Source organism: Bidens hawaiensis, unplaced genomic scaffold (assembly GCF_021521415.1).
Source record: "Bidens hawaiensis isolate Kalapana, Puna unplaced genomic scaffold, B.hawaiensis_p1.1 tig00009159_1, whole genome shotgun sequence".
Taxonomy (NCBI): Eukaryota; Viridiplantae; Streptophyta; class Magnoliopsida; order Asterales; family Asteraceae; genus Bidens; species Bidens hawaiensis.
The window spans coordinates 290,810-314,660 of NW_027491673.1; the positions used below are offsets into that span (position 1 = coordinate 290,810).

Genomic DNA, 23,851 nt, shown 5'->3' on the forward strand with positions numbered 1-23,851 from the left:
TATTAATACAATCGTTGTACAATAGTCTTTAAAAAATTTTAATGTAAAAGATAATTATAAATATCAAATGTTTGAAAAAAACAGGAAGTAAATATTAAATTAACAAATTGAAGCATAAATTTTAAGAATATGGTAACTATTATTTTACTATTATAAATTTGTTAAACAAAGTGAGGTTTAATGTAGAAGTGACAAATGACAAAACTTGTAGGCTTTTATTAGAGAGTATAGAATAGCTCCTCCTCACTTACTTAAACAATTAGTATGTTATAATTTATTCAGAATTTATAATTTATAACTTATAATCTGTAGTATAACTTATAATTTATACGTATGGCAGTACGTATTAACTATTATTTATCTTCAAAATTGAAATTCGAACGCACATATGATTCAAGTCCATTTGGATTAACGTGATAATTATTATTATTTATCTTCAATAACTGGATAAAGCTCTTAATCAAGAGTCCTACTTCTACTAATATTCCAAAGACTATAAATATATACATTAATCTTAATCAAAACTCAATTGCTGAACATGAAGTTGTTTACAGTTCTTATTGCCATCTTCATCACTGCATGTGTGTTGCAGTCATCTTCTTTGGCAATCAAAAGCAAAAAGGTTTACTTTTCACCACTAATTAAAGCAGCATTCATGCATGCATTTATAATATGCATATTTTTCTTTTCTTTTTCTGTAAATTATTTTTATATAATTTTTCGGACTTTTGCAGTCTTATATAGTCTACTTTGGAGCATTAGATCATGAATTTGAAGCATCTAAGATTGAAGATTCGCACTTCGAGTTTCTTGGCTCGATATTAGGGAGGTAATTAATGATCTGTATACAAAAACAAAACATAATAAGTTTACTTTGTACTTATCTTTTCTTAATTATGTTTTGAAACAGCAAAGAGAGGGTTGATGAGGCCATGATTTACTCATACAATAAGCAGTTTACCGGCTTTGCTGCGCTTTTGGACGAAGAAGATGCAGCTAAAATTGCAGGTTTGTTAGTATCTTATAACAGTATATTGCATGGAAACCTTTAATATTGAACTCTTTCACATTTATGTCATGTAGAGCATCCGGATGTGGTGACCGTGATCCAGACTAAAGGGCGAAACTTACACACAACCCGGTCTTGGGATTTCATGAATCTTGAAAACAATGGTTTCATCGGTTCGTCTTCTTTATGGAGGAAAGCAAGATTTGGTGAAAACATCATCATTGCCAATCTTGACACTGGTAACATGTTTTGTCCTCTACTAATGATCAATTTTGAGTGTTGTATTTTAATCTATCTAGTTTTTATTTTATAACTTTGTCATATTTAAGGTGTTTGGCCCGAATCGAAAAGCTTCAATGGCAGCGGTTATGGGCCCATTCCATCTAAGTGGAAGGGTGGTTGTGAGAATGGAACATCAGTTTCTTGCAACAAGTAAGCATATCACTTCTTTGTTCTTGTCTGTTTAACTTATATATACCAATAGTAATACAATTTTTGTTTATTTATTGATGATGTTGGCAGTAAACTAATTGGTGCCAAGTACTACAACAAAGGTTATCAAGCTTCATTTGGAAATTTGGATCCTTCAGTGAGCAATGCCCTTGATCATGAAGGGCATGGTAGCCATACATTATCTACTGCAGGTGGTAACTTTGTTCCAGGAGTGAGTATTAACGGAATCGGAAATGGAATCGCTAAAGGCGGTTCACCACGAGCCCGAGTGGCGGCTTACAAAGTCTGCTGGCCACCCTCCTTTTTTGGAGCTGAATGCGATGATGCAGATATAGTCAAAGGGTTTGAAACAGCAATTCAAGATGGCGTTGATGTGATTTCGGTCTCTCTTGGTGGAACCCCTACTGATTACATGAATGATGGTCTAGCCATTGCCTCATTCCATGCTGTCAAGAAAGGCATTACTGTTGTGTTTTCTGCAGGGAATGGTGGACCAACACCTGGATCAGTCAACAATGTGGCTCCTTGGGTTATAACCGTAGGGGCTAGCACGATTGACCGCGAGTTTCAATCCTATGTTCATCTTGCTAGTGGACTTAACTTAAAGGTACAATCAACCATAGTGTGCAATATATTATCATCTTGTTTTTCTTTGTTGTGTATTTAACTATATATAATAACAGGGATTGAGCATGTCCAAACCCTTGCCACATTCTGGATATTATCCTCTAATTAATGCAGCAAATGCTATGGCCAAAAACGCAACATTTATGGATGCGTATGTATTTTTATTTTCTTGAAACATTTACTTGGTTTTTCTCGGTTTTGTATATTATTATTGATTGTGTGAATATGTGTATACATGTGTAGAATATATTGCGTTCCAGGTTCGCTTGACCCAAAGAAGGTTCAAGGGAAAATCTTGGTGTGCTTAGTCGGAAGCAATGATAAGGGCAAAGAAGCCGCGCTTGCTGGTGCTGCAGGCATGATTGTTTGCAATGATGCAGACAATGGTGATGAGATACTAACTGAACCTTATGTGCTCCCAGCAACACACATCACATATGCGGATGCGCTTCGTCTCTATGCCTACCTCAACTCCACCAAGTAACTACCATTAACCCAACCTCATGATATGTTATATTAACTGAAAACAATAATTTTAGTTACCCATTATATTTATGACATGATATGTTATGTTGATGTAGTAAACCATTGGGCTACATAACCCCAAATAAAGTTGTCATGGATATAAAGCCTGCTCCATCTTTGGCATGGTTCTCTTCCAGGGGCCCGAATTCAATCACACCAGAGATTCTTAAGGTTTTTGTTCTTCCATCTAATATTTTGGTTTGCATGTTATTAACTGAAACATAATTACTTTAATTTTATGAAAATCAACAGCCTGATATTACCGCGCCTGGAGTGAATATCATTGCAGCGTTCTCCGAAGAACCAGAACCAGTATCTCCATATAACTTAGAATCAGGCACTTCAATGGCTTGCCCACATGTTGCTGGAGTTGTTGGGCTTCTCAAAAGTGTCCACCCTGACTGGAGCCCTGCTTCCATCAAATCCGCCATCATGACCACTGGTAAACTTAACAGTATGTATTATTAATCATGTATCTAAACATAGCAACAAAAATGTATATTATGTTAGTTTAAAAACTGTTTAATTCTCGTGCTATTTTTGTACAGCATATACAAAAGACAACACAGGGAACCCAATGTTGGATGAAACTAAAAATGAGGCAAGCCCATTTAGCCGTGGTGCTGGACATATTGATCCTAATCGTGCAATGGATCCTGGTCTCGTTTATAACTTAACTGCAAATGATTATCTTGACTTCTTGTGCACTAGAGGATACAACAACGCCATGATTCGGAAGTTTTCTGATCAGCCTTACGAATGTCCTAAAAAGAACAACATCTTAGACTTCAACTACCCTTCCATAACTGTCCATCAACTTAACGGTACTGTCACCGTCACAAGAAGATTGACGAATGTGGGCCCACCTGGCAAATATACAGTTAGTGTCAAGAGCCCTGTTGGGATATCAGTGGATGTGAAGCCAAGCACTCTTGCATTCGGGAAGAAGGGTGAAGAACAGAAATTTGAGTTGACGATGAAAGAAGTTGATGACACAAGTCAAATTAGTGATCATGTTTTTGGGGAACTAACATGGTCTAATGGCAAGCAGTACCATGTGAAGAGCCCCATTGTGGTTTCTGTGGCCTAAACCATATTTTAGTAGTTGATAATTACGTAATTCAATGTTACTTATTCACTAGTTTTTTTAGTTTTGAAGTTTGTTAATTTATAGCTATTTAATTGGAATATTATGATTTTTGTGGGAAAAAAACAACTAAAATACATATTAGATCTTTATGGAAAACATAACCATAAACCTAAGAAGCAGACTTCATATCTTTGTCTTCAGTGCACCAAAACCTTGGTCGATATCCTTTCTCTAGCATCTTCTCAACCTCCTCAAGCTGCAGCCCTTTCGTCTCCGGGACAAGAAGAAAAATAGCCACAAGTCCCACGGTCGAGAAACCTGAGAAAAGCAGAAACGTACCAGAAGCCCCTAACGTCTCAGTTAACGTTAGAAACGTTTCACTTATAACTAGATTTGAAACCCAGTTTGAAACCGCGGCAATCCCCCCACCAGTGCCCCGATATCTTAACGGGTATATCTCTGAATTCACTATCCAAGGCACTGTCCCGATCCCAGGAGCGTAACATAAGATGTATAGCCCAAGGAGTAGAACTGTGAAAACCCCGAACTTGCTTGGGCAACCGTAGGTGTACCATGTACGATGTTGTGCTCGACAAGCGGCTCGTGTGATGGTGTCCGCAGTCAAACATGCCCCAGGATTATTCTGTTTGGTTTATTAATTAGATAACATGTAATTAAAACATATATGAACAAATATTTAAAGGGTATGAAATAGAATATCCAAAGGATTATAACTTACAATATTTTCGTTACTGGCACAAAAAGCACAGTTGGAGGATGCTCTTAAGCAAGTCATGCAGTTCCATGATGATGGATTTGTTGATGATATCAAATCCGAACACGTATAATTAACCCCAAAATGATTCGACTCCATAATATCAACACGAGGAGCATGAACCGAAGCTTGAAAGAACATAATTGATAAAACCACAAGGCAAATAATAATCCCAACCATTGAGATAACAATCAACTTCCTCCTCCCAAACCTGTCAACAAACAACATACTTAACATGGTACCGAACGAATTGAGGCCCGAGGTCACAAGTGATAGTGCTAATGCTGTCCGGTTTGAAGCAAATCCAGCAAGTTGCACAATGGTGGGACTGTAGTACATGACGGTATTGATTCCAACAAATTGTTGTGCAACTTGAACGGTGACACCAGCATATAGTCCTCTTCTAACAACCTTATTAGCCCATGCACTTCTTATCTTTGAAAATAAACCATCTCCTAAGGATCCTTCGGCTTCCTTTTCGGTTTGGATAGATGATTGCAAAGCTTTCATTTCTTCCTCCGCTTCGTTTGTTGAATAAATTTTTTTGAGTATATTCCGTGCCTCAGTTATCTGATTCTGATCAAAGGCATGTCACATTGACACATAAACATAGATCAGGAAACCAAATATGTTGGAAGGTTTTGAGTAGAGGTGACAATTTAGACCCCAGTTTATTTATAAATAACATGTGAAATTTTGATACAGAGAACTCGAAATCTAGCGAACTCATATTAGGTTTAGGTTCGACTATACAAACCCATTGAGCTAGTAAATGGCACAACTTTAAAACAATATAACTTGTGCTACATTTATGTCAAAAGGTTTCTCTTTTATATTTGCGTTTCGGTCTGAGCCAGATTAACAAAGAGTGTTGGTATGAACGAGCATTGCTAACTCGTTTATGACCCAAACCCATTTACCCAAAACACTTACTCGTTCAATTGTGTCTTGAGTCAGGTCGTGTTGTGTCAAAGTGTTGTGTCATAAACTATGAGCTCTACCTGGCGATACAACCATCTTGGTGACTCGGGTAGAAAGCACATCAAGATAAACTGCACCATCGGTGGAACTCCCGCAATCCCAAGCATCCAACGCCAATTTCCTTGCGTCTGAAACAAATTTATTAATCCAACAACAAAACAAACAAGTTGTCTCAAAAAACATCATGATTGTGACTAATTTACCTTCGAAAATGCTAAATTAATGAGGTATGATAAGAACTGTCCTCCGGTAAGGAGTAAACCATTGGTGATAACAAGTGCGCCTCTTATTCGGGCTGGAGAAGCTTCGGATATGTATAATGGTGATGCGATGGAGACAAGCCCAACGCCCAAACCAACTAAAAGTCTGCCAAGAATAATGACCCATGGGTTTGGAGCTAGAGCCATGGTAATTGAACCAAGACAGAACAAAAGGTCAGCACATAATATAGTCTTTTTCCTACCGTATCTATCATTCGTCCATCCACCGATTGCTGCGCCAACAATAGCTCCAGCTACAGCCGTGCTAACTATGGTTTCCTTCAAGTTCAAATTAAATTCATGGCTTTAACATGAAGAATGACTTATTGACTTGGTTTTTCTATCAAAATTTGTTTCTTACTCTATATTGTTAAACATGAAGAATGACTTGTTAATAGCTCCAATAAAGAAACATGAAGAATGACTTATTAATATCTCCAATAAAGAATGACTTATCATAATGTGTGATAGATATTATAAGATGTAGCTAGCATAACAAAAAAACTTATATAACTTACATTTTGTTTAAGTCATTTGGAACACTTTTAATTTAAGATCAAGTCACCCTTTAAAGAAAAGAATTGTTTCACATACAAGCCCGAATACAATGATCTAGCTACCTGCAACCACGTATGCCTTTCGACATCTTGAAAATCATCTCGAATATATAGAGAGGCGCCCGAAATAACTCCTGAATAAGATTCAACCATAAATAATAATATCAAACTTCGGGAGAGATTAGGGGTAACGAGCATATCAGACAAGATTAGAGAGTGGAGATTGAGATGGTTTGGACATGTGAAGAGAAGACAGACGACGAATCCTGTTAGATCCGTAGAAAACATTACTATAGAGGGGAGGAGGGGTAGAGGACGGCCTAAATTGACTTAAGATGAGAGGATTAGACATGATCTGATAGACCTAAACCTCTCAGAGGACATGATTGAGGATAAGAATTATTGGAGAAGTAGAATTAAAGTTAACAATTTTTAGGGAGAAATAAACATTTTAGGGCGTCTATTTACCTTATTCTGGTCACACACAATAATGGTATTTTCTTCCCATATATATAGTATTATTATTATTATTTGTATTATTATTACTATTTACTGTTGAACTTTGATTTCCTTATATTGCCTCATACATATTAGAGCTGAGGGTCTCTGGAAGCCACCTCTTTATCCATTTGGATAAAGGTACGGTGTGCCTACATCTCACCCTCTCCAGACCCTACTTATAGCTTTGCTGTTGGTGGGACTTCACTGGGTATGATTGGTTGATTGATATTAATCAAATTAGAACCCAAATAACAAAAATCAACTTCACCTGTATCATAACCAAATAATAGCCCTCCAATACCGGCTGTAAGAGCAAGCAACATTATATAAGGTCTATGCCAAATGGTCTTAAAACACTCCAAAAACACCATCTTATCCGGCTTGACAACGCCTCCTTCCATATTCCAGTTTCTTCTGGATACAATCTGTAATGTAATGATGCAAAAGTAAACTCATCAAGATTTGCTAGTACTACTGATGCATGCATGCAAGATGAACAAAGAACATAATAATCTACAAATACCTAGTTGTGGTTTTTGATCTTGTTTTGCTTCTCCTTTGATTCTCTCTGGTGAATATTATAGGACAGTGATTTAATTATGGGTCATTAATGAGTGCTGCTGGTTAGTCATCAGAATTTATAGCATGGAAATTAGTTGAATAATAGGAGTTGGATGACACTTGCATTGAATTTGTTTGCTATAAATTTCAGCATGAATTTATTGTTACTATGATCACGAACTCCAATGTAAAATGTAAAGTTCTAGTTCACATATCCTTTGATTTTTACTTTTGTTTCTAACCCTTAATTGGTGCAATTTACCTCCCTCTATGCGTTCTCAGTTCGTGACTTGTTAACTATTCATGAAAATATCAACTTGGGTCATCTATAAATAAGGTTATATGACAGATCATTTTTCGGCTTGTTGGTGCATTTGGAAGACAATGAATGAGATCATTTTTAAAAACAAATCGGCTTGCTTATCCAAAACATCGGCAGATGTCAAATCGATAAGTTTCTTTTGGATCAAAATCTCCCCTAAAAATATTATGTGGAAAGATTGGTGTACTAAATAAATTTCGTTTTTAGCTATTGTATTTGTAGGTTGAACAATTGACTTTCATATGTATTTGTTTATGTATTGTGCATAAGTAATCAGTCTCATATCAAATCGCAAAATGTGTCTTATACACGACCTTTTACTTGTTGAGTACCTGATTATTATAAAACTATAACAAATTCAAAATATGATAAATCACACACGCAACCCAAGTATAGAGAAAACCAAAAGTAAAAAACAAAAAACTTCCGTGTAAGCTTAAAGTAATCAACTATATGCTCAAATCAAACATGCTTGATATCGCCTAACAATACACCCGCCCCAAAACCTGTAACACCCCAACCCGGAGCAGGCTGACGTGTCACTATTACAGATATCATAAACCAAACAAAAACCATTTAAACGAAATGAAAAGAATCCCATGGCAACCAAAAGAGTTAAAAACACTGAAAGAAATTCTAAGTCAAATTTATTAAATGCTTAAATAAAAGAAAATTAAATCAAGTCCTTATTCTTGAGCTTCATTTTACTCTCATCACTGATCTCCCCGATTTCCCGAATTACCTGTTAGCAAATAAGACAGACACAAACAAGAAAACACGGCTGAGCCAAAAATTGCCCAGTAACGGAGAGAACAATAGTACAGGTAAAGGCATACATAAGACAAAACACATACTGAAATAAAACTGAAACTATTGCGGACATAAAACCACGTTTTAGACCGAACTATAATTAGATGCGAAACATAATCCGATACACGATCGGGACGTAATCTGAATATACTCAAATTTAACCAAATGCATACACACATATCAAAACGGACCAGAAATATAGCGAAACAAAATATAATTACTAATATACACGACGATGATGTTAAAATAAATAGGTCGTGTAATACGGAAGCACCCAGAGCCTAAACAGAGGGGTACACAGCTAGCTAGTCCATGCACCAAGGAGACGGTGTGGGTGGCGTGCACACATTTGTTCCATCTCAAACATAAGTCAGGAGTCAGGAGTCAGGAGTCGGAGCTAAGATCGATCTATACGCCTCTAAGTGGCCAAGGTACTACATGAGTACTTTCAGAGACGCCGTGAACTTTGATTACGCACTGTCACGATAAGTGCCATGTCGTTGACGCCCCAACGACAAGTCAGAAATGCTCGGGTAACAGAGTACAGAACTAAAGTCGTATAACTAAAAGATATTTAAACAGGAACATGCAATAATGAATTCAAAACATATATAACCTATTGCATGCTATAAAATTAATATAACCATATCATACGAATAAACCGAACTAGATAACAAAAATCCGCACTACGAAGTGACGGACATCGAATATAAAATGGACTAGAACCAATACTATGAGTGAAGAAAAACAGAATCCGTACTACGAAGTAACAAGAAACAGAATCCGTACTACAAAGTAACGGAATAGATTCAATACTATAAGTAACCGAAAACAGAAACCGTAATGAAGTAACGGAATATAATTTCTACTATGAGTGACAGAAACCAGAAACCGTACTACGAAGTAACGGAATATAATTAATACTATGAGTGAAAGAAACCAGAAACCGTACTATAAAGTAACAAGAAACAGAATCCGTACCTTAATTATTATGTAAAAGTAAAAAAAAGTTGGCCTGTCTTCAATAATTATGAGAACCTACGGTTTATTCACATTTTATTTTAGATATACTCGCATAATTACGATGGATGATTCGTTGATTTTTCCCGGGATGACACTTTAAGAATCCATAAGAAAACTTGTTTAACCATAGGCTTGTTTCGGTGGTTATTTAAATATCGTTAGAGCTACCAAAAATAAGTACTAATATGTAAATGTTGAATTTTAAATCTCATCTTCATTATAAGGGAATATTATGAATAAAGTAACTGACCAAAACTATTATTTACCTATGATCACAAAAACTTTCAAAATTTAATTTATCATTTTAAATTCCTAACTTCTCAAATTTGATTTTAAGTTATACGTAGTGGCTGTAAAGCCATTCATATTTATTATTATGGTGCTTCAGTTAACTTTATGCATATAGAAACTCTTGTCCTCCTATCTTTAATGACATGCATGCATTATACATACCAATTTAAATAGAGTTTCTAATTAAACAACGTTATCCATCACAGGAACGAATCAACGATCTCATCCGAACGACTTAATTAGGTGTACGAACCAAAAGAAAAGGAGCGGACGGTTACCTTAGTTTTCGAACAGGTCGGTGATGTACGTAAATGTGATAGTGACTTAATCGGTTCCTCTCGACAGAACAGAATAGATCGTAGGCGGAACTTGAACGGTGGTGGTATGCGATGCGTTACGGTGACTTACTCGAGGAGGGAAAAACGGCGGTCGGTACTTGAGAGAAACAGAAACGAGTGGCGGTGCCCGAAATTTGTCACCGAACTAGATGCGAACTAACGAAGGCACCGGTGGCGTCTGGCTTGCGGCAGTTGCCGATTGTCGTCTGATTTGCAGCAGCCGTTGGCGGCACTGTGATGGCGGACAATCTTCGTTGCGAGGCTAATTTAGGGTGATGGTGTGATGTGGTGGTGAGGCAGAGAGTAAGCAAAAGTTGGTATGGTTTTGTGAAGTTTGATTTGAAGCTTTATACATCGTCGATCGTCGGGGATACGGATAACGCACGAAACATATTTGCCAAAATATCCGGTGGTTAGTTTGAAGAGGCTGAATGGGTTATTAATTAGTCTTGATCTAATATTATTGATCCAGTATAGCTATACGATTTATACTTGATTTAATAATACTATATATCTTTTAGATTTCTCCTCCTATTCGAAATTCAAATCATAATATGCATCTGTATCATTTTGTTTAATATTAGTTGATCAAATCACAAAATCTCAAATTTCAAATACTTATATTAAATTCACAAGCACACCTTAATTAATAATAATCCTATTTATTAATATATTTTATTTGTTATCTTTATATTTGGGTTATTATAATTATACTCCCCTAAAAAAATTTCGTCCTCGAAATTGTAAGACGGTGACACATACTTTCGGATATCACGGAAACGAAACAAACTTAAACTTTCATAAATTCAGACATGACAATTTCAAAGTCTCAGAAGCAAATATTGGGTCATATAAAACAGAATTCATATGAAATCAAAACCATCCAAACTGAAATCACCAACTGCTAAAATGAAAATAAATACGGATATTGGGAACGAATAGTATCCTCCATTTCCCAAGTAGCTTCTCGTTCAGAATGGTTCTTCCAAAGAATTTTAACGAACGAAATAGTTTTCTTGCGCATAATGCGTTCTTGACGGTCAAGAATAGCTTCAGGTTCTTCTTCAACAGTTAAATCCTCGCGAATCTGATGGAGCGGATAGGTAACAACATGTAACGGGTGATAATTATACCCCCTAAGAAGGGATACGTGAAAGACTCTATGCACATGAGATAACTGAGGTGGTAAAGCCAAACGATAAGAGACTTCGCCAACTCTTTCAAGAATTTCAAACGGTCCGATGAATCTTGGGCTAAGTTTTCCCTTGATTCCAAAACGTTGAACGCCTCTACAAGGTGAAACTCGCAAGAATACCCGATCACCGACATTAAATTCCAAAACTCGACGATGTCGGTCTGCATAGCTCTTCTGTTGACTCTGAGCCTCTTTTAGCTTCTCACGAGCAATGGTAACTTTCTCATTTGTAATCTGTACCAACTCGGGCCCTTCAATAATTTTCTCACCAACCTCATCCCAACAATTAGGGGCTCTACACTTACGACCATATAAAAGCTCGAATGGCGCCATACCGATGCTAGCTTGCCAACTATTATTGTAGGCAAACTCAACCAGACTTAAATACTCGTCCCAGTTTCCACTCCACTCTAAGGCACATGCTCGAAGCATATCTTCGAGTGTCTGAATGGCACGTTCTGACTGACCGTCAGTCTGAGGATGAAACGCGGTACTGAATCTCAATCTAGTACCCCATGCGGCCTGCAACCCCTTCCAAAAACGCGAAGTGAAACGTGGGTCTCGATCACAAACAATAGAGACGGGGGTGCCATGGAGTCTCACAATCTCTCGAGTAAAAATATCGGAAAACTTACTGACTGAGAATCCTTTTTGAATCGGAAGAAAGTGAGCCGATTTTGACAAACGATCGACTACAACCCAAATAGCATCATTTCTTTTGAACGTTTTAGGTAGTCCGGTAATAAAATCCATTGAGATATCATCTCACTTCCATACCGGAATGTCAAGTGTCTGAAGTAAACCCCCAGCTCTTTGATGCTCAGTTTTAACTTACTGACAAGTAAGGCATCTGCTGACATAACTGGCCACGTCCTCTTTCATACCGCTCCACCAAAAATGTTGATGAAGATCCCGATACATCTTTGTGGATCCGGGGTGGATTGAGAACGGTGAACTGTGAGCCTCAGCTAACAACGACTCCCGTAGGGTGGAATCGCTAGGAACACATAACCGTTTCCCACACCAAACTACGCCATGTTCGTCTTCTCTGAATTCTGACTGTTTACCAACCTCCAAATTCTGCATAATTGCCCAAATTTCTCCGTCTTCATATTGCGCACTCTTGATTCGAGAAATTAGATCAGGCTCAATCTGAAATCTGGCTAGATATCCATTGGTATCACCAAAATGGAGACCAATACCCAATCTATCCAGATCATTGAGGATATGAGGTTGCAGCTGAAAAGAATTTATCGTTCCGGAACTCTTCCGACTAAGAGCATCGGCTACAACGTTTGCCTTCCCCGGATGATACTGTATGTTAGCGTCGTGATCTTTTAGAAGTTTTAACCAACGTCTCTGCCTCATGTTCAGTTCCTTCTGAGTGAAGATATATTTCAAGCTCTTATGATCAGTGAAAATATCGCAAGTCTCTCCATAAAGATAATGACGCCAGATTTTCAACGCGAAAATAACTGCAGCGAGTTCAAGGTCATGCGTCGGATAGTTAACCTCGTAAGGTTTCAACTGTCGTGAGGCGTATGCAATGACTTTACCATGCTGCATTAAAACGCAACCGAGACCTTTCTTAGAAGCATCACTATAAATTTGGTATCCACCCGTGCCTGAAGGAAGTGTAAGAATCGGATTAGAAACCAATCGCTTCTTTAGTTCTTCAAAACTTTTCTCTCGATCATCATTCCAGGAGAACTTAACCCCTTTCCTTAACAGTTGCGTGAGGGGTAGGGCGATGGCGGAAAAACCTTCAACAAATCGGCGATAATAACCGGTAAGGCTGAGAAAACTACGGACTTCTGAGACTGAGGTAGGTCTAGGCCAATTAGTGACTGCCTCGATTTTAGCCGGGTCCATTGTAATGCCTTCGGCCGACACAATGTGACCCAAAAACGCTACCTTGCTTAGCCAGAACTCGCATTTTGAGAATTTTGCATAAAGCTTCTTTTTACGTAAAATCTCGAGTACGATACGAAGATGATCCTCATGTTCTGCTTTACTTTTAGAATAAATTAGAATATCGTCGATGAAGACTATCACGAACTTATCAAGAAATTCTCGAAAAACTCGGTTCATCAAGTCTATGAAAACGGCGGGGGCATTGGTTAACCCAAACGGCATCACCAAGAATTCATAATGGCCATAACGAGTATGAAAGGCTGACTTAGAAACATCTGAATCTTTGATCTTAAGCTGATGGTAACCAGATCTCAAATCAATCTTAGAAAAACATTTGGCGCCTTGAAGCTGGTCGAATAGATCATCGATACGAGGCAAGGGATAACGATTTCGAATGGTGATTTTATTCAACTCCCGATAGTCAATACAGAGTCTTAATGAACCATCCTTCTTCTTCACAAATAAGACCGGTGCGCCCCAAGGAGAGACACTCGGTCTAATAAAACCCAGTTCCAATAATTCTTGTAGCTGCTCTTTGAGCTCCTTAAGCTCCAAAGGTGCCATACGATAGGGTGCCTTAGAAATCGGCTCGGCACCAGGGACAAGATCAATAGTAAACTCTACCTCGCGATCAGGTGGAAGTCCAGGCAATTTTTTAGGAAAAACGTCCGGAAAATCACAAACAGTCGGATAATCGGAGATTTTGGGTTCATTAGAAGATGTAGCTTTAACCGAAACAATAAATCCCACACAACCGTGCGATAGAAACTTACGAGCCTTAAGCGCATAAATAATTTTTAAAGATTTTCGAGGCTGGTTCCCCTGATAGATAATTTCGGGACACTGAGGATTTCCAAATAAAACACGACGAGTCTGACATTCGATCGTAACATTATGTTGCGATAACCAGTCCATACCCAGAATAACATCAAAGTCGCTCATATGCATAGGATACAAGTCTGCGGCACGGATAACTGAATTGATTCGGATTGGACACTCATTATAAACGTGAGAGATAACAGTGGTGTCTCTCAGAGGAGTAGATATCACTAAAGGGTACTCTAAGGCAGTAGGCATAGTCATTAAATATTTAGCAAATAAGAGTGATACCACAGAATGTGTCGCACCAGTATCAAATAAAACATACGTATCACGATCACCAATTTGTAAATTACCGGAAACCATACCTGGGGCATTAGCTGCATCATTAGCTGTAAGTGTAAAAACTCGTCCTCCTGCAGCAAATCTAGCATCTTCCCTAGTATTAGCCCTAGGGTCCCGCTGAGGGCAGTCTCTGATCATGTGTCCTGCATCTCCGCATCTAAAACAACGACCTTCAGCTCGACGACAAGCACCTCCATGACGTTTCCCACACGTGCCACACAGAGGAGTATTTCGGTTTTGTTGATTAAGTGGTTGAGCTCTGGTGGGGTTATGATGTTGTTGCATATTATTCTGTGCGGGCCTATGATTCTGATTTTGATTTCCCCCATTTCGTGGCTGATTGTTGAAATTCCTATCAGTACGTTGTCTACGGTCTCGGGGCACAAGGGACTGTTCGGTTCCAACTTGAGAAGAAGATTGACCCTGATTATTTTCTCTACGCCGCTTACGACTTTCATCAAAAGATTTCTGGCGGTGTTTCTTATCATTATCAAGGTTCTTAACCGCATCAACTATCTCATTTATGTCATTAAAACGGAGGTTCAAGATAAACTTCCTATCTCGGTCACAAATGGCCCACTTGAAATGGTTGGTCTGTTGTTCTTGCGTGCCTACAGTTGGGCCAAGAAAACTAACCAATCGACTGAAACGATTTTTAAACTCAACGATGGGCTCATCATTAGCCTGAATAATTGAAGAATATTCTCTCAAATATTCACTGCGATCAGCATCAGTGAAGTACTGTTGGTAAAACAATGTACGGAATTCATTCCAAGGAAGTGTAGCAGCATAATTGTCTCCACCACGGGCAGCTTTCAGTGTCTTCCACCATCTGTGAGCGTCATCTTCGAGCTTGTAAGTAGCTAATCGAACCTTAAACACATCTTCAACACCCAGCACTTCAAACAGTTTCTCGATGTGCGCGATCCAGTTTTCAGCTTCTACTGGAGAACTAGCAGTACTAAAGGATTTTGGCTTTTGCTTTTGAAAACGCTCAAGCCAAACATGAATACCAACAGGAGGATTGTTGCCTCAGCATTGTTTCCACTGGCGTTGTTGCCACCGGCGTTGTTACCACCGACATTGTTGCCACCGGCATTGTTCTGCTGCAACTGTTGTATGATGTTAGGGACTGCCGCAGCAATAGCCGCATTGACGGCGTTAGCGACAAGGGTCGCAAGAGGTGGGTCGTTTCCAGCATCATTCCCGTTTTGGCGGTTAACACGTCTTCTAGGAGGCATCTGAAAGTAAGATAACGTATGAATTGATCGATAAGGATTTACGGAATACGCGAAAGACGAAAAGGAAAATCCTAACCCGACGTCTACCCATTAACTCACATTTTTAATTATTTTCGTGTAAGTTTTCTACAAGAAAGAGCCTGGGCTCTGATACCATAACTGTAACACCCCAACCCGGAGCAGGCTGACGTGTCACTATTACAGATATCATAAACCAAACAAAAACCATTTAAACGAAATGAAAAGAATCCCATGGCAACCAAAAGAGTTAAAAACACTGAAAGAAATTCTAAGTCAAATTTATTAAATGCTTAAATAAAAGAAAATTAAATCAAGTCCTTATTCTTGAGCTTCATTTTACTCTCATCACTGATCTCCCCAATTTCCCGAATTACCTGTTAGCAAATAAGACAGACACAAACAAGAAAACACGGCTGAGCCAAAAATTGCCCAGTAACGAAGAGAACAATAGTACAGGTAAAGGCATACATAAGACAAAACACATACTGAAATAAAACTGAAACTATTGCGGATATAAAACCACGTTTTAGACCGAACTATAATTAGATGCGAAACATAATCCGATACACGATCGGGACGTAATATGAATATACTCAAATTTAACCAAATGCATACACACATATCAAAACGGACCAGAAATATAGCGAAACAAAATATAATTACTAATATACATGACGATGATGTTAAAATAAATAGGTCGTGTAATACGGAAGCACCCAGAGCCTAAACAGAGGGGTACACAGCTAGCTAGTCCATGCACCAAGGAGACGGTGTGGGTGGCGTGCACACATTTGTTCCATCTCAAACATAAGTCAGGAGTCAGGAGTCAGGAGTCGGAGCTAAGATCGATCTATACGCCTCTAAGTGGCCAAGGTACTACATGAGTACTTTCAGAGACGCCGTGAACTTTGATTACGCACTGTCACGATAAGTGCCATGTCGTTGACGCCCCAACGACAAGTCAGAAATGCTCGGGTAACAGAGTACTGAACTAAAGTCGTATAACTAAAAGATATTTAAACAGGAACATGCAATAATGAATTCAAAACATATATAACCTATTGCATGCTATAAAATTAATATAACCATATCATACGAATAAACCGAACTAGATAACAAAAATCCGCACTACGAAGTGACGGACATCGAATATAAAATGGACTAGAACCAATACTATGAGTGAAGAAAAACAGAATCCGTACTACGAAGTAACAAGAAACAGAATCCGTACTACAAAGTAACGGAATAGATTCAATACTATAAGTAACCGAAAACAGAAACCGTAATGAAGTAACGGAATATAATTTATACTATGAGTGACAGAAACCAGAAACCGTACTACGAAGTAACGGAATATAATTAATACTATGAGTGAAAGAAACCAGAAACCGTACTATAAAGTAACAAGAAACAGAATCCGTACCTTAATTATTATGTAAAAGTAAAAAAAGTTGGCCTGTCTTCAATAATTATGAGAACCTACGGTTTATTCACATTTTATTTTAGATATACTCGCATAATTACGATGGATGATTCGTTGATTTTTCCCGGGAAGACACTTTAAGAATCCATAAGAAAACTTGTTTAACCATAGGCTTGTTTAGGTGGTTATTTAAATATCGTTAGAGCTACCAAAAATAAGTACTAATATGTAAATGTTGAATTTTAAATCTCATCTTCATTATAAGGGAATATTATGAATAAAGTAACTGACCAAAACTATTATTTACCTATGATCACAAAAACTTTCAAAATTTAATTTATCATTTTAAATTCCTAACTTCTCAGATTTGATTTTAAGTTATACGTAGTGGCTGTAAAGCCATTCATATTTATTATTATGGTGCTTCAGTTAACTTTATGCATATAGAAACTCTTGTCCTCCTATCTTTAATGACATGCATGCATTATACATACCAATTTAAATAGAGTTTCTAATTAAACAACGTTATCCATCACAGGAACGAATCAACGATCTCATCCGAACGACTTAATTAGGTGTACGAACCAAAAGAAAAGGAGCGGACGGTTACCTTAGTTTTCGAACAGGTCGGTGATGTACGTAAATGTGATAGTGACTTAATCGGTTCCTCTCGACAGAACAGAACAGATCGTAGGCGGAACTTGAACGGTGGTGGTATGCGATGCGTTACGGTGACTTACTCGAGGAGGGAAAAACGGCGGTCGGTACTTGAGAGAAACAGAAACGAGTGGCGGTGCCCGAAATTTGTCACCGAACTAGATGCGAACTAACGAAGGCACCGGTGGCGTCTGGCTTGCGGCAGTTGCCGATTGTCGTCTGATTTGCAGCAGCCGTTGGCGGCACTGTGATGGCGGACAATCTTCGTTGCGAGGCTAATTTAGGGTGATGGTGTGATGTGGTGGTGAGGCAGAGAGTAAGAAAAAGTTGGTATGGTTTTGTGAAGTTTGATTTGAAGCTTTATACATCGTCGATCGTCGGGGATACGGATAACGCACGAAACATATTTGCCAAAATATCCGGTGGTTAGTTTGAAGAGGCTGAATGGGTTATTAATTAGTCTTGATCTAATATTATTGATCCAGTATAGCTATACGATTTATACTTGATTTAATAATACTATATATCTTTTAGATTTCTCCTCCTATTCGAAATTCAAATCATAATATGCATCTGTATCATTTTGTTTAATATTAGTTGATCAAATCACAAAATCTCAAATTTCAAATACTTATATTAAATTCACAACCACACCTTAATTAATAATAATCCTATTTATTAATATATTTTATTTGTTATCTTTATATTTGGGTTATTATAAAACCACTACTTTTTCCCCCTTTTAGTCCCATATCAAGTTAAGGAAAAACAAGCTCCAACATGGTAAACCGGTTTCGAAACCAGCCCGATAACAACCGTAAACTAATTTGGGCCAAATCTGTTTCCATACCAACCCAATTCATAGGTTGGTATAGAGGTTCGGACTGTGAAGATGCAAACCAATTTCCAAACCAGCCCGGTACTTATCTGGGCCAAATTGGTTTCCAAATCAGCCCAACTCATAGGTTGGTACAACCGCTCGGGCTTTTAAGATGCAAACCAGTTTCCAAACCGACCCGATGTTGCCACCAAGCGGTTTATAACCCGGACTAAATCAATTTGATAGGTTTGAATATTTTCGTTCTAAACCGGTTTATAACCCGAACCAGTTTGGCCCCATTGAATAAGCCCAATTGAAGGCCCAAAATTACACCAAATGCGTGTATGTCTTCCATTACTCTGAATCTGGTTCGTCTCGTCACTCCCCTTCGATTCATTTACCTTCCCACGAACCCTAGTTCTTTATTATTCTCACTCTCACTAATTAATCAACCACATTTTACCCACATTTTGACTGCTTAATTTGATTTCATTGTTAAATTCACAGCATAAGATGAAAATGGTCTGTTTTAAATGCCAAATAAGTCAAAGGTACGTTCAATAATTTGGTTCTTGAAAAAAAAAATCTTTAGTTTTGATAAAGATTGTTAATTTTTGCGATTTAATGCCTTTTAATTTATGGGTTTATTCAGAAAACAATATTATTTTGTTGCTAATGCACTTGCTTTGTTCTTGGTAGAGTAATCATTTTATATTTGTGTGTTTTTTAGAGGATCTGTCTTGGATTCAAAAGGGTTAATTGCTTTGACTTTCGAAATGTGTTGACTTTTATGTTGGTCAAGATATGATGGCATTTGAATGTTGTTGGACCTGTTTAGTAGAGGTTTGTTTAACTAGATGTTTGGTTATTTGGTTTAACTTGCCTGTCGGATATGTAAACGACACATAAAAACGAGTATCGGATACTATAAGTTGTTTAGTAAGCGGGCCCGCTTTTGATCAAAAGTGATCTTTGTTTTTCATTATCTGCAAATTGAAAGCTGTTGGTGTTAGAAGGTTTTTTTAGTGGGGTCGCCCTTTGAGATTGTTTGGTGAATTGGTGTCACTCGACTCTCGCATGTCGGATGCGCAAGTAACATATAAAAGTGAGGATTTTTATTGACACACCTTTGATCAAAAGGGATCTTTATTTTTTGTGATGGTAATGCCGTTAAAAATGTAAAGTAAATATTAGTTTTCAGTGATAGTGATCTCTGTACCAGATTGTTTATTACTTTATGAAATTTTGGTTTTCATGTTTTGAACTTTTGGAATTACATTTTTGAATCTTGACTCTTTTAGAACTTTTGGTACTAATTAGATGATGCTAAAATACTAAATGTTATATCATAGCTTTTTGTTTATTCTATATGAAGAATAGTATTATTTTTCTAATACATAAAATATTTTGATTTTTTTATTTAAGTGCACCTTTTTTTTCTAAGGCCCTCACTTTTGTGCGCCTTGCGCCTAGGCCTCAGGCAAGGCCTATGCGTCTAGCGCTTTTGATAACTATGGATGCTAGTTTCCACTTACGCACTTTGACATTGATTAAGGGGCTCTTTGGAAGGTAAAATATTTTAAATCGTCAGTTGATTGACATGTAAGACAGCAAAAGATTTATAGGGTGATAAGAATTAAAAATAGCATATATATTATCTTAGCGCGTCTATTTAAACCTTTTTATGGTTGTGGTAGTGCATACAAACATCTTGCATTTGTGCATAAATATCCTAAAGATTATTCTCTGTTTTTTTTTCAGGTTTGATATCTGAGGTCTGCAATGAATAGCAGTTGGGCAGGAACTCAACAACCGTAAAAATAATTAGGTGAGGCCGTGAGGGTCGTTTAAAAATGATAAAATAGACGGGTTGGATAGAGGTTCAATACGTGTTTGGGTCAAAGTCGATAACTTTTTAGTGCCAGTTAAGCGGTCGGACTACATTAGTCTAATCCTGTTAATATCATTACAAAAGTTATATTATCACAATCATAACTTGATTTTTTATTTAATAATATGGTTTAGAAGTTTAATGTGTCTTTCTGCTGTGTTTTCTTCCATCTATCACATGAACAGTGCAACAATTTTTGTTCTGAGTATTACTTATCTGTCCTTTGTAAAATATTTGATGAATTTATTTTACCCTTATTTATCTTTGATAAAAAATACTAGTACTAGTCATAAATTAAATAATTTTAACCCCATAACTTGTATTTTCAATCACAAATTATAGCTTTTTACCCTTAATTATCTTTGATGAAAATACTAGAGCAAATTATAAATTAAATAATTTCCAACTCCAAAAATCATAATTCTCAACCACAAATTATAGTTTTTTTCTACGAGTGAACTGCCATTCTTTGATTAAAGTATTAGCACAAATTATAAATTAAATAGCTGTCAGCCCTGAAAATCATAATTTTCAATCACAAATCATATTTTTTATCCTTAATTATCTTCGATGATAAATATTAGCACTAATCATAACTTAAATAATTTTGAACCCCAAACATCATGATTTTCGGCAACTTTGTACCTTCAGTCATCTTTGATGAAAGTTATTGCACAAATCATATATTTACCATCATAAATCATCATATGTTATAACCTATTTGCATTTCATAAAGATTAATATTTTTTTGCATGTGCAGATTAACAATAATGGGACTGCCATTTGTAAGAAGCTACGCGCTGCTGATTATGTTTTTGTAAATTATAAAAAAGATGGCGTTATCAGAAGACGGTTCACACGATGATTACCTTTTCAAAATCGTCTTACTTGGTGACTCGGGTGTCGGAAAGTCAAACTTGCTTGCTAGATTTGCAAGAAACGAGTTTTACTCAAATTCAAAGTCAACCATTGGAGTTGAATTTCAAACTCAAAAAATGGAAGTCAACGGGAGGGAAATTAAAGCACAAATATGGGATACGGCTGGACAGGAACGTTTTAGAGCGGTGACATCAGCATATTATCGTGGGGCGGTTGGAGCTCTTGTGGTTTATGATGTCAGCAGACGCCAAACGTTTGATAGTGTTGGTAGATGGCTTAATGAACTTCACAGTGAGTATTAGCATTTTAAATTTTTTTATTAAGGATTTGTGCATTGACTTTTTTTGGGTCAAAAAGTTGTGCATTATGACTTTTTTTTTAGGATAATTGTGCATTTTGACTTGTTTTGGTCAAACAAGTCAAGTTTATAGTGTATAACAAAGAATTTACACTAATGTTGCAAAATTAAGAAATCAAGTTTAGGAATCAGTATCTAAAAATATCGTCTTTTTTGGTATTTCAAGAAAATAAGGTTTTCTAGCTTTGCATTTTACTTTTTCGACCAAGTCAAGTTTTTTTCTAGTTTATACTAACGAATTAACATTGATGTTTCAAAATAAGATATCAAGTTTAGTAATTAGTAACCATATATATTTTTTGTTGATATTTAAAGAAAATAATAAGGTCTTTAAAATATGGCATTTGCCTTTGATTTTTTGACTTTTGCAGTCAAAGTTTTCTTTCTATTACTTTTTGAGAAAGAAGAGGATCTTATTGTATTCTAAGTCAAAAGTATCTGTTTGATCTTGGTCTTTTCATTGTGTATTTAGGGTAACAATCTTTTTTCTCAAAGCCTTAAATTTTAAATAATATTGATAAAAACTATCACACTTTTAAAGTTTTTTAGTTTAAATTAATACAGTCAAGTTACAAGATAAAAATGATGACATGGCAGTTGGTTTTTTTGTGCTATTAACCAAGTCGACTTTTTTTGACTTGTTTACCAGCTCACTGTGACATGAATGTAGTCACAATACTCGTGGGAAACAAGTCGGATCTTAAAGACGCGCGAGAAGTTTCAACCACAGAGGGGAAATCATTAGCAGAAGCCCGAAGCCTATTTTTCATGGAAACTTCAGCTCTCGATTCCTCAAACGTAAACGCTGCGTTTCTAACAATCGTCACAGAGATTTACAACATTTTGAGCAAGAAGGTGATGCAATCTCAAGAATTGAAAAAAGACCTGTCGATTGGAAGCAAAAAGACGGTTGTTTTAGACCCAAAACAAGATGCTAACAGTGAAGAGAAAAAAGAAGAGGCGCCTAAAAAAAGTTGGTGTTGCTCATCTTAGGTTAAAATGTTATCTTGTGGTTTTTGGGTATAGGTGAAATTGTATTAATTAGATAATGTAAATGACATGAGGATTTGAGAATGGGAAAAGAATTAGGGGATTTTTGGTTTGTGTTTGTATTTTATATGTTGTTTTATAAGTTTTCTGCACACGATAAGTGCAAAGATGCTATACGAGCCGCATAGGACTTTTTAGGTGGTCTTCTATTTGTGGAGCCTGGAGTGATTTGGCAGCCTCCTCAATCACCAACACGACCACGCATCCCATCAGCAACCTGAGCACAGCAGCATCAGCCTGAGCCACCTTAGCATCGGCATGTTATCATAGCTACGAGTGTCTCCCACTGGTCGATGAAGAGCTCCGTCGTCTAAGTTGTTCGTGTAGACTGCATTGTGAACATGCAGTGGTTTATTTGGGTGGCAAAACAGAAAAATAAAATAAATTTTGAAAATTAAGATTTGGTCGCAAATAAATTGTGAAAGAAATCAAGAAAAAAAGATAAATATTAAATCATAAAAAATTACAATAAAAGAATTTGGTTCTAAAAAAAATTTAAAATTAAATCTTTTTTTAATTAGTTTAAGCCCAACCCTAAAAGCTTCTTTTTCTTTTATCGTATAACTGCAAAGGTAATTAATTAAAAGGTTTTAACATAAAATAATGTTAGAGCCTAAAAAGTTTCTTAACTTACAACTACAATACCTAACTTGTTACTTTAAATGTTAGACTATAAACCTGTTACTCTAAAATTTATTAAAAAATGTTCAAAGAAAATATATATCCAATACCACAAAAACCAACTACTTTCTTGTATTGTTTACAAAAGTCCATCAACCTGGTTTTTGCATACCAAAGTCCCTCTACTTGTTAGTTTTAAATAAAATTGTGAAATCAGTTACGGTTATACAACATGTTGTTTATGGTTATGCTTTTTTCATTGTCATTATTTCTGCCTTTCCTCTTGTCAAGATGTTTCTGTCTCGTAATTAGCTTTTAACAATTTCCGTAGTCGAAAGAAAAGTAGATTTATCCAACTTAGGCACTCAACATTTACTTCGGTTCAAAAAGGAAACCATGTTAACATTATAACATGATAGTGGTTTCAGGTTTTATTTTATATAAACTTCCCAATTTTATTAAAAATAATAGTTGAGGGTTTATAATGCACAAGT

At 36.7% G+C, this 23,851-nt stretch overlaps 3 protein-coding genes across 3 annotated transcripts; 2 read left to right on the forward strand and 1 right to left on the reverse strand.

Moving 5' to 3' along the window:
• The first annotated feature begins 538 nt into the window (after nucleotides 1-538).
• On the forward strand, nucleotides 539-3,773 carry LOC143531367 (subtilisin-like protease SBT5.4). Its single transcript, XM_077026674.1, has 11 exons — nucleotides 539-622; nucleotides 735-829; nucleotides 911-1,008; nucleotides 1,084-1,248; nucleotides 1,339-1,441; nucleotides 1,532-2,069; nucleotides 2,146-2,240; nucleotides 2,333-2,569; nucleotides 2,671-2,785; nucleotides 2,867-3,056; nucleotides 3,163-3,773. The coding sequence occupies exons 1-11, from the start codon at nucleotides 539-541 to the stop codon at nucleotides 3,702-3,704; spliced, it is 2,262 nt and encodes a 753-aa protein (XP_076882789.1). The 3' UTR covers nucleotides 3,705-3,773.
• A 100-nt stretch (nucleotides 3,774-3,873) lies between these two features.
• Nucleotides 3,874-7,179, reverse strand: LOC143531329 (inositol transporter 4-like). Its single transcript, XM_077026649.1, has 6 exons — nucleotides 7,047-7,179; nucleotides 6,341-6,411; nucleotides 5,664-5,999; nucleotides 5,481-5,588; nucleotides 4,444-5,055; nucleotides 3,874-4,347 (listed from the first exon to the last, which is right to left on the reverse strand). The coding sequence occupies exons 1-6, from the start codon at nucleotides 7,177-7,179 to the stop codon at nucleotides 3,874-3,876; spliced, it is 1,734 nt and encodes a 577-aa protein (XP_076882764.1).
• A 13,056-nt stretch (nucleotides 7,180-20,235) lies between these two features.
• On the forward strand, nucleotides 20,236-22,723 carry LOC143531331 (ras-related protein RABA5a-like). Its single transcript, XM_077026650.1, has 3 exons — nucleotides 20,236-20,386; nucleotides 21,210-21,619; nucleotides 22,336-22,723. The coding sequence occupies exons 2-3, from the start codon at nucleotides 21,283-21,285 to the stop codon at nucleotides 22,677-22,679; spliced, it is 681 nt and encodes a 226-aa protein (XP_076882765.1). The 5' UTR covers nucleotides 20,236-20,386; nucleotides 21,210-21,282; the 3' UTR covers nucleotides 22,680-22,723.
• The last annotated feature ends 1,128 nt before the right edge of the window (nucleotides 22,724-23,851 follow it).

Coding starts and splice junctions, on each gene's coding strand:
- LOC143531367 (XM_077026674.1), top strand. CDS start 539: ATGAAGTTGTTTACAGTTCTTATTGCCATCTTCATCACTGCATGTGTG. Junction 2,070..2,145: donor CTAGTGGACTTAACTTAAAG/GTACAATCAACC, acceptor ATATAATAACAG/GGATTGAGCATGTCCAAACC. Junction 3,057..3,162: donor ATCCGCCATCATGACCACTG/GTAAACTTAACA, acceptor ATTTTTGTACAG/CATATACAAAAGACAACACA.
- LOC143531329 (XM_077026649.1), bottom strand. CDS start 7,179: ATGGAAGGAGGCGTTGTCAAGCCGGATAAGATGGTGTTTTTGGAGTGT. Junction 6,412..7,046: donor ATTATTTGGTTATGATACAG/GTGAAGTTGATT, acceptor AATCTTATTCAG/GAGTTATTTCGGGCGCCTCT. Junction 4,348..4,443: donor GTGCCAGTAACGAAAATATT/GTAAGTTATAAT, acceptor TAAACCAAACAG/AATAATCCTGGGGCATGTTT.
- LOC143531331 (XM_077026650.1), top strand. CDS start 21,283: ATGGCGTTATCAGAAGACGGTTCACACGATGATTACCTTTTCAAAATC. Junction 21,620..22,335: donor ATGGCTTAATGAACTTCACA/GTGAGTATTAGC, acceptor CTTGTTTACCAG/CTCACTGTGACATGAATGTA.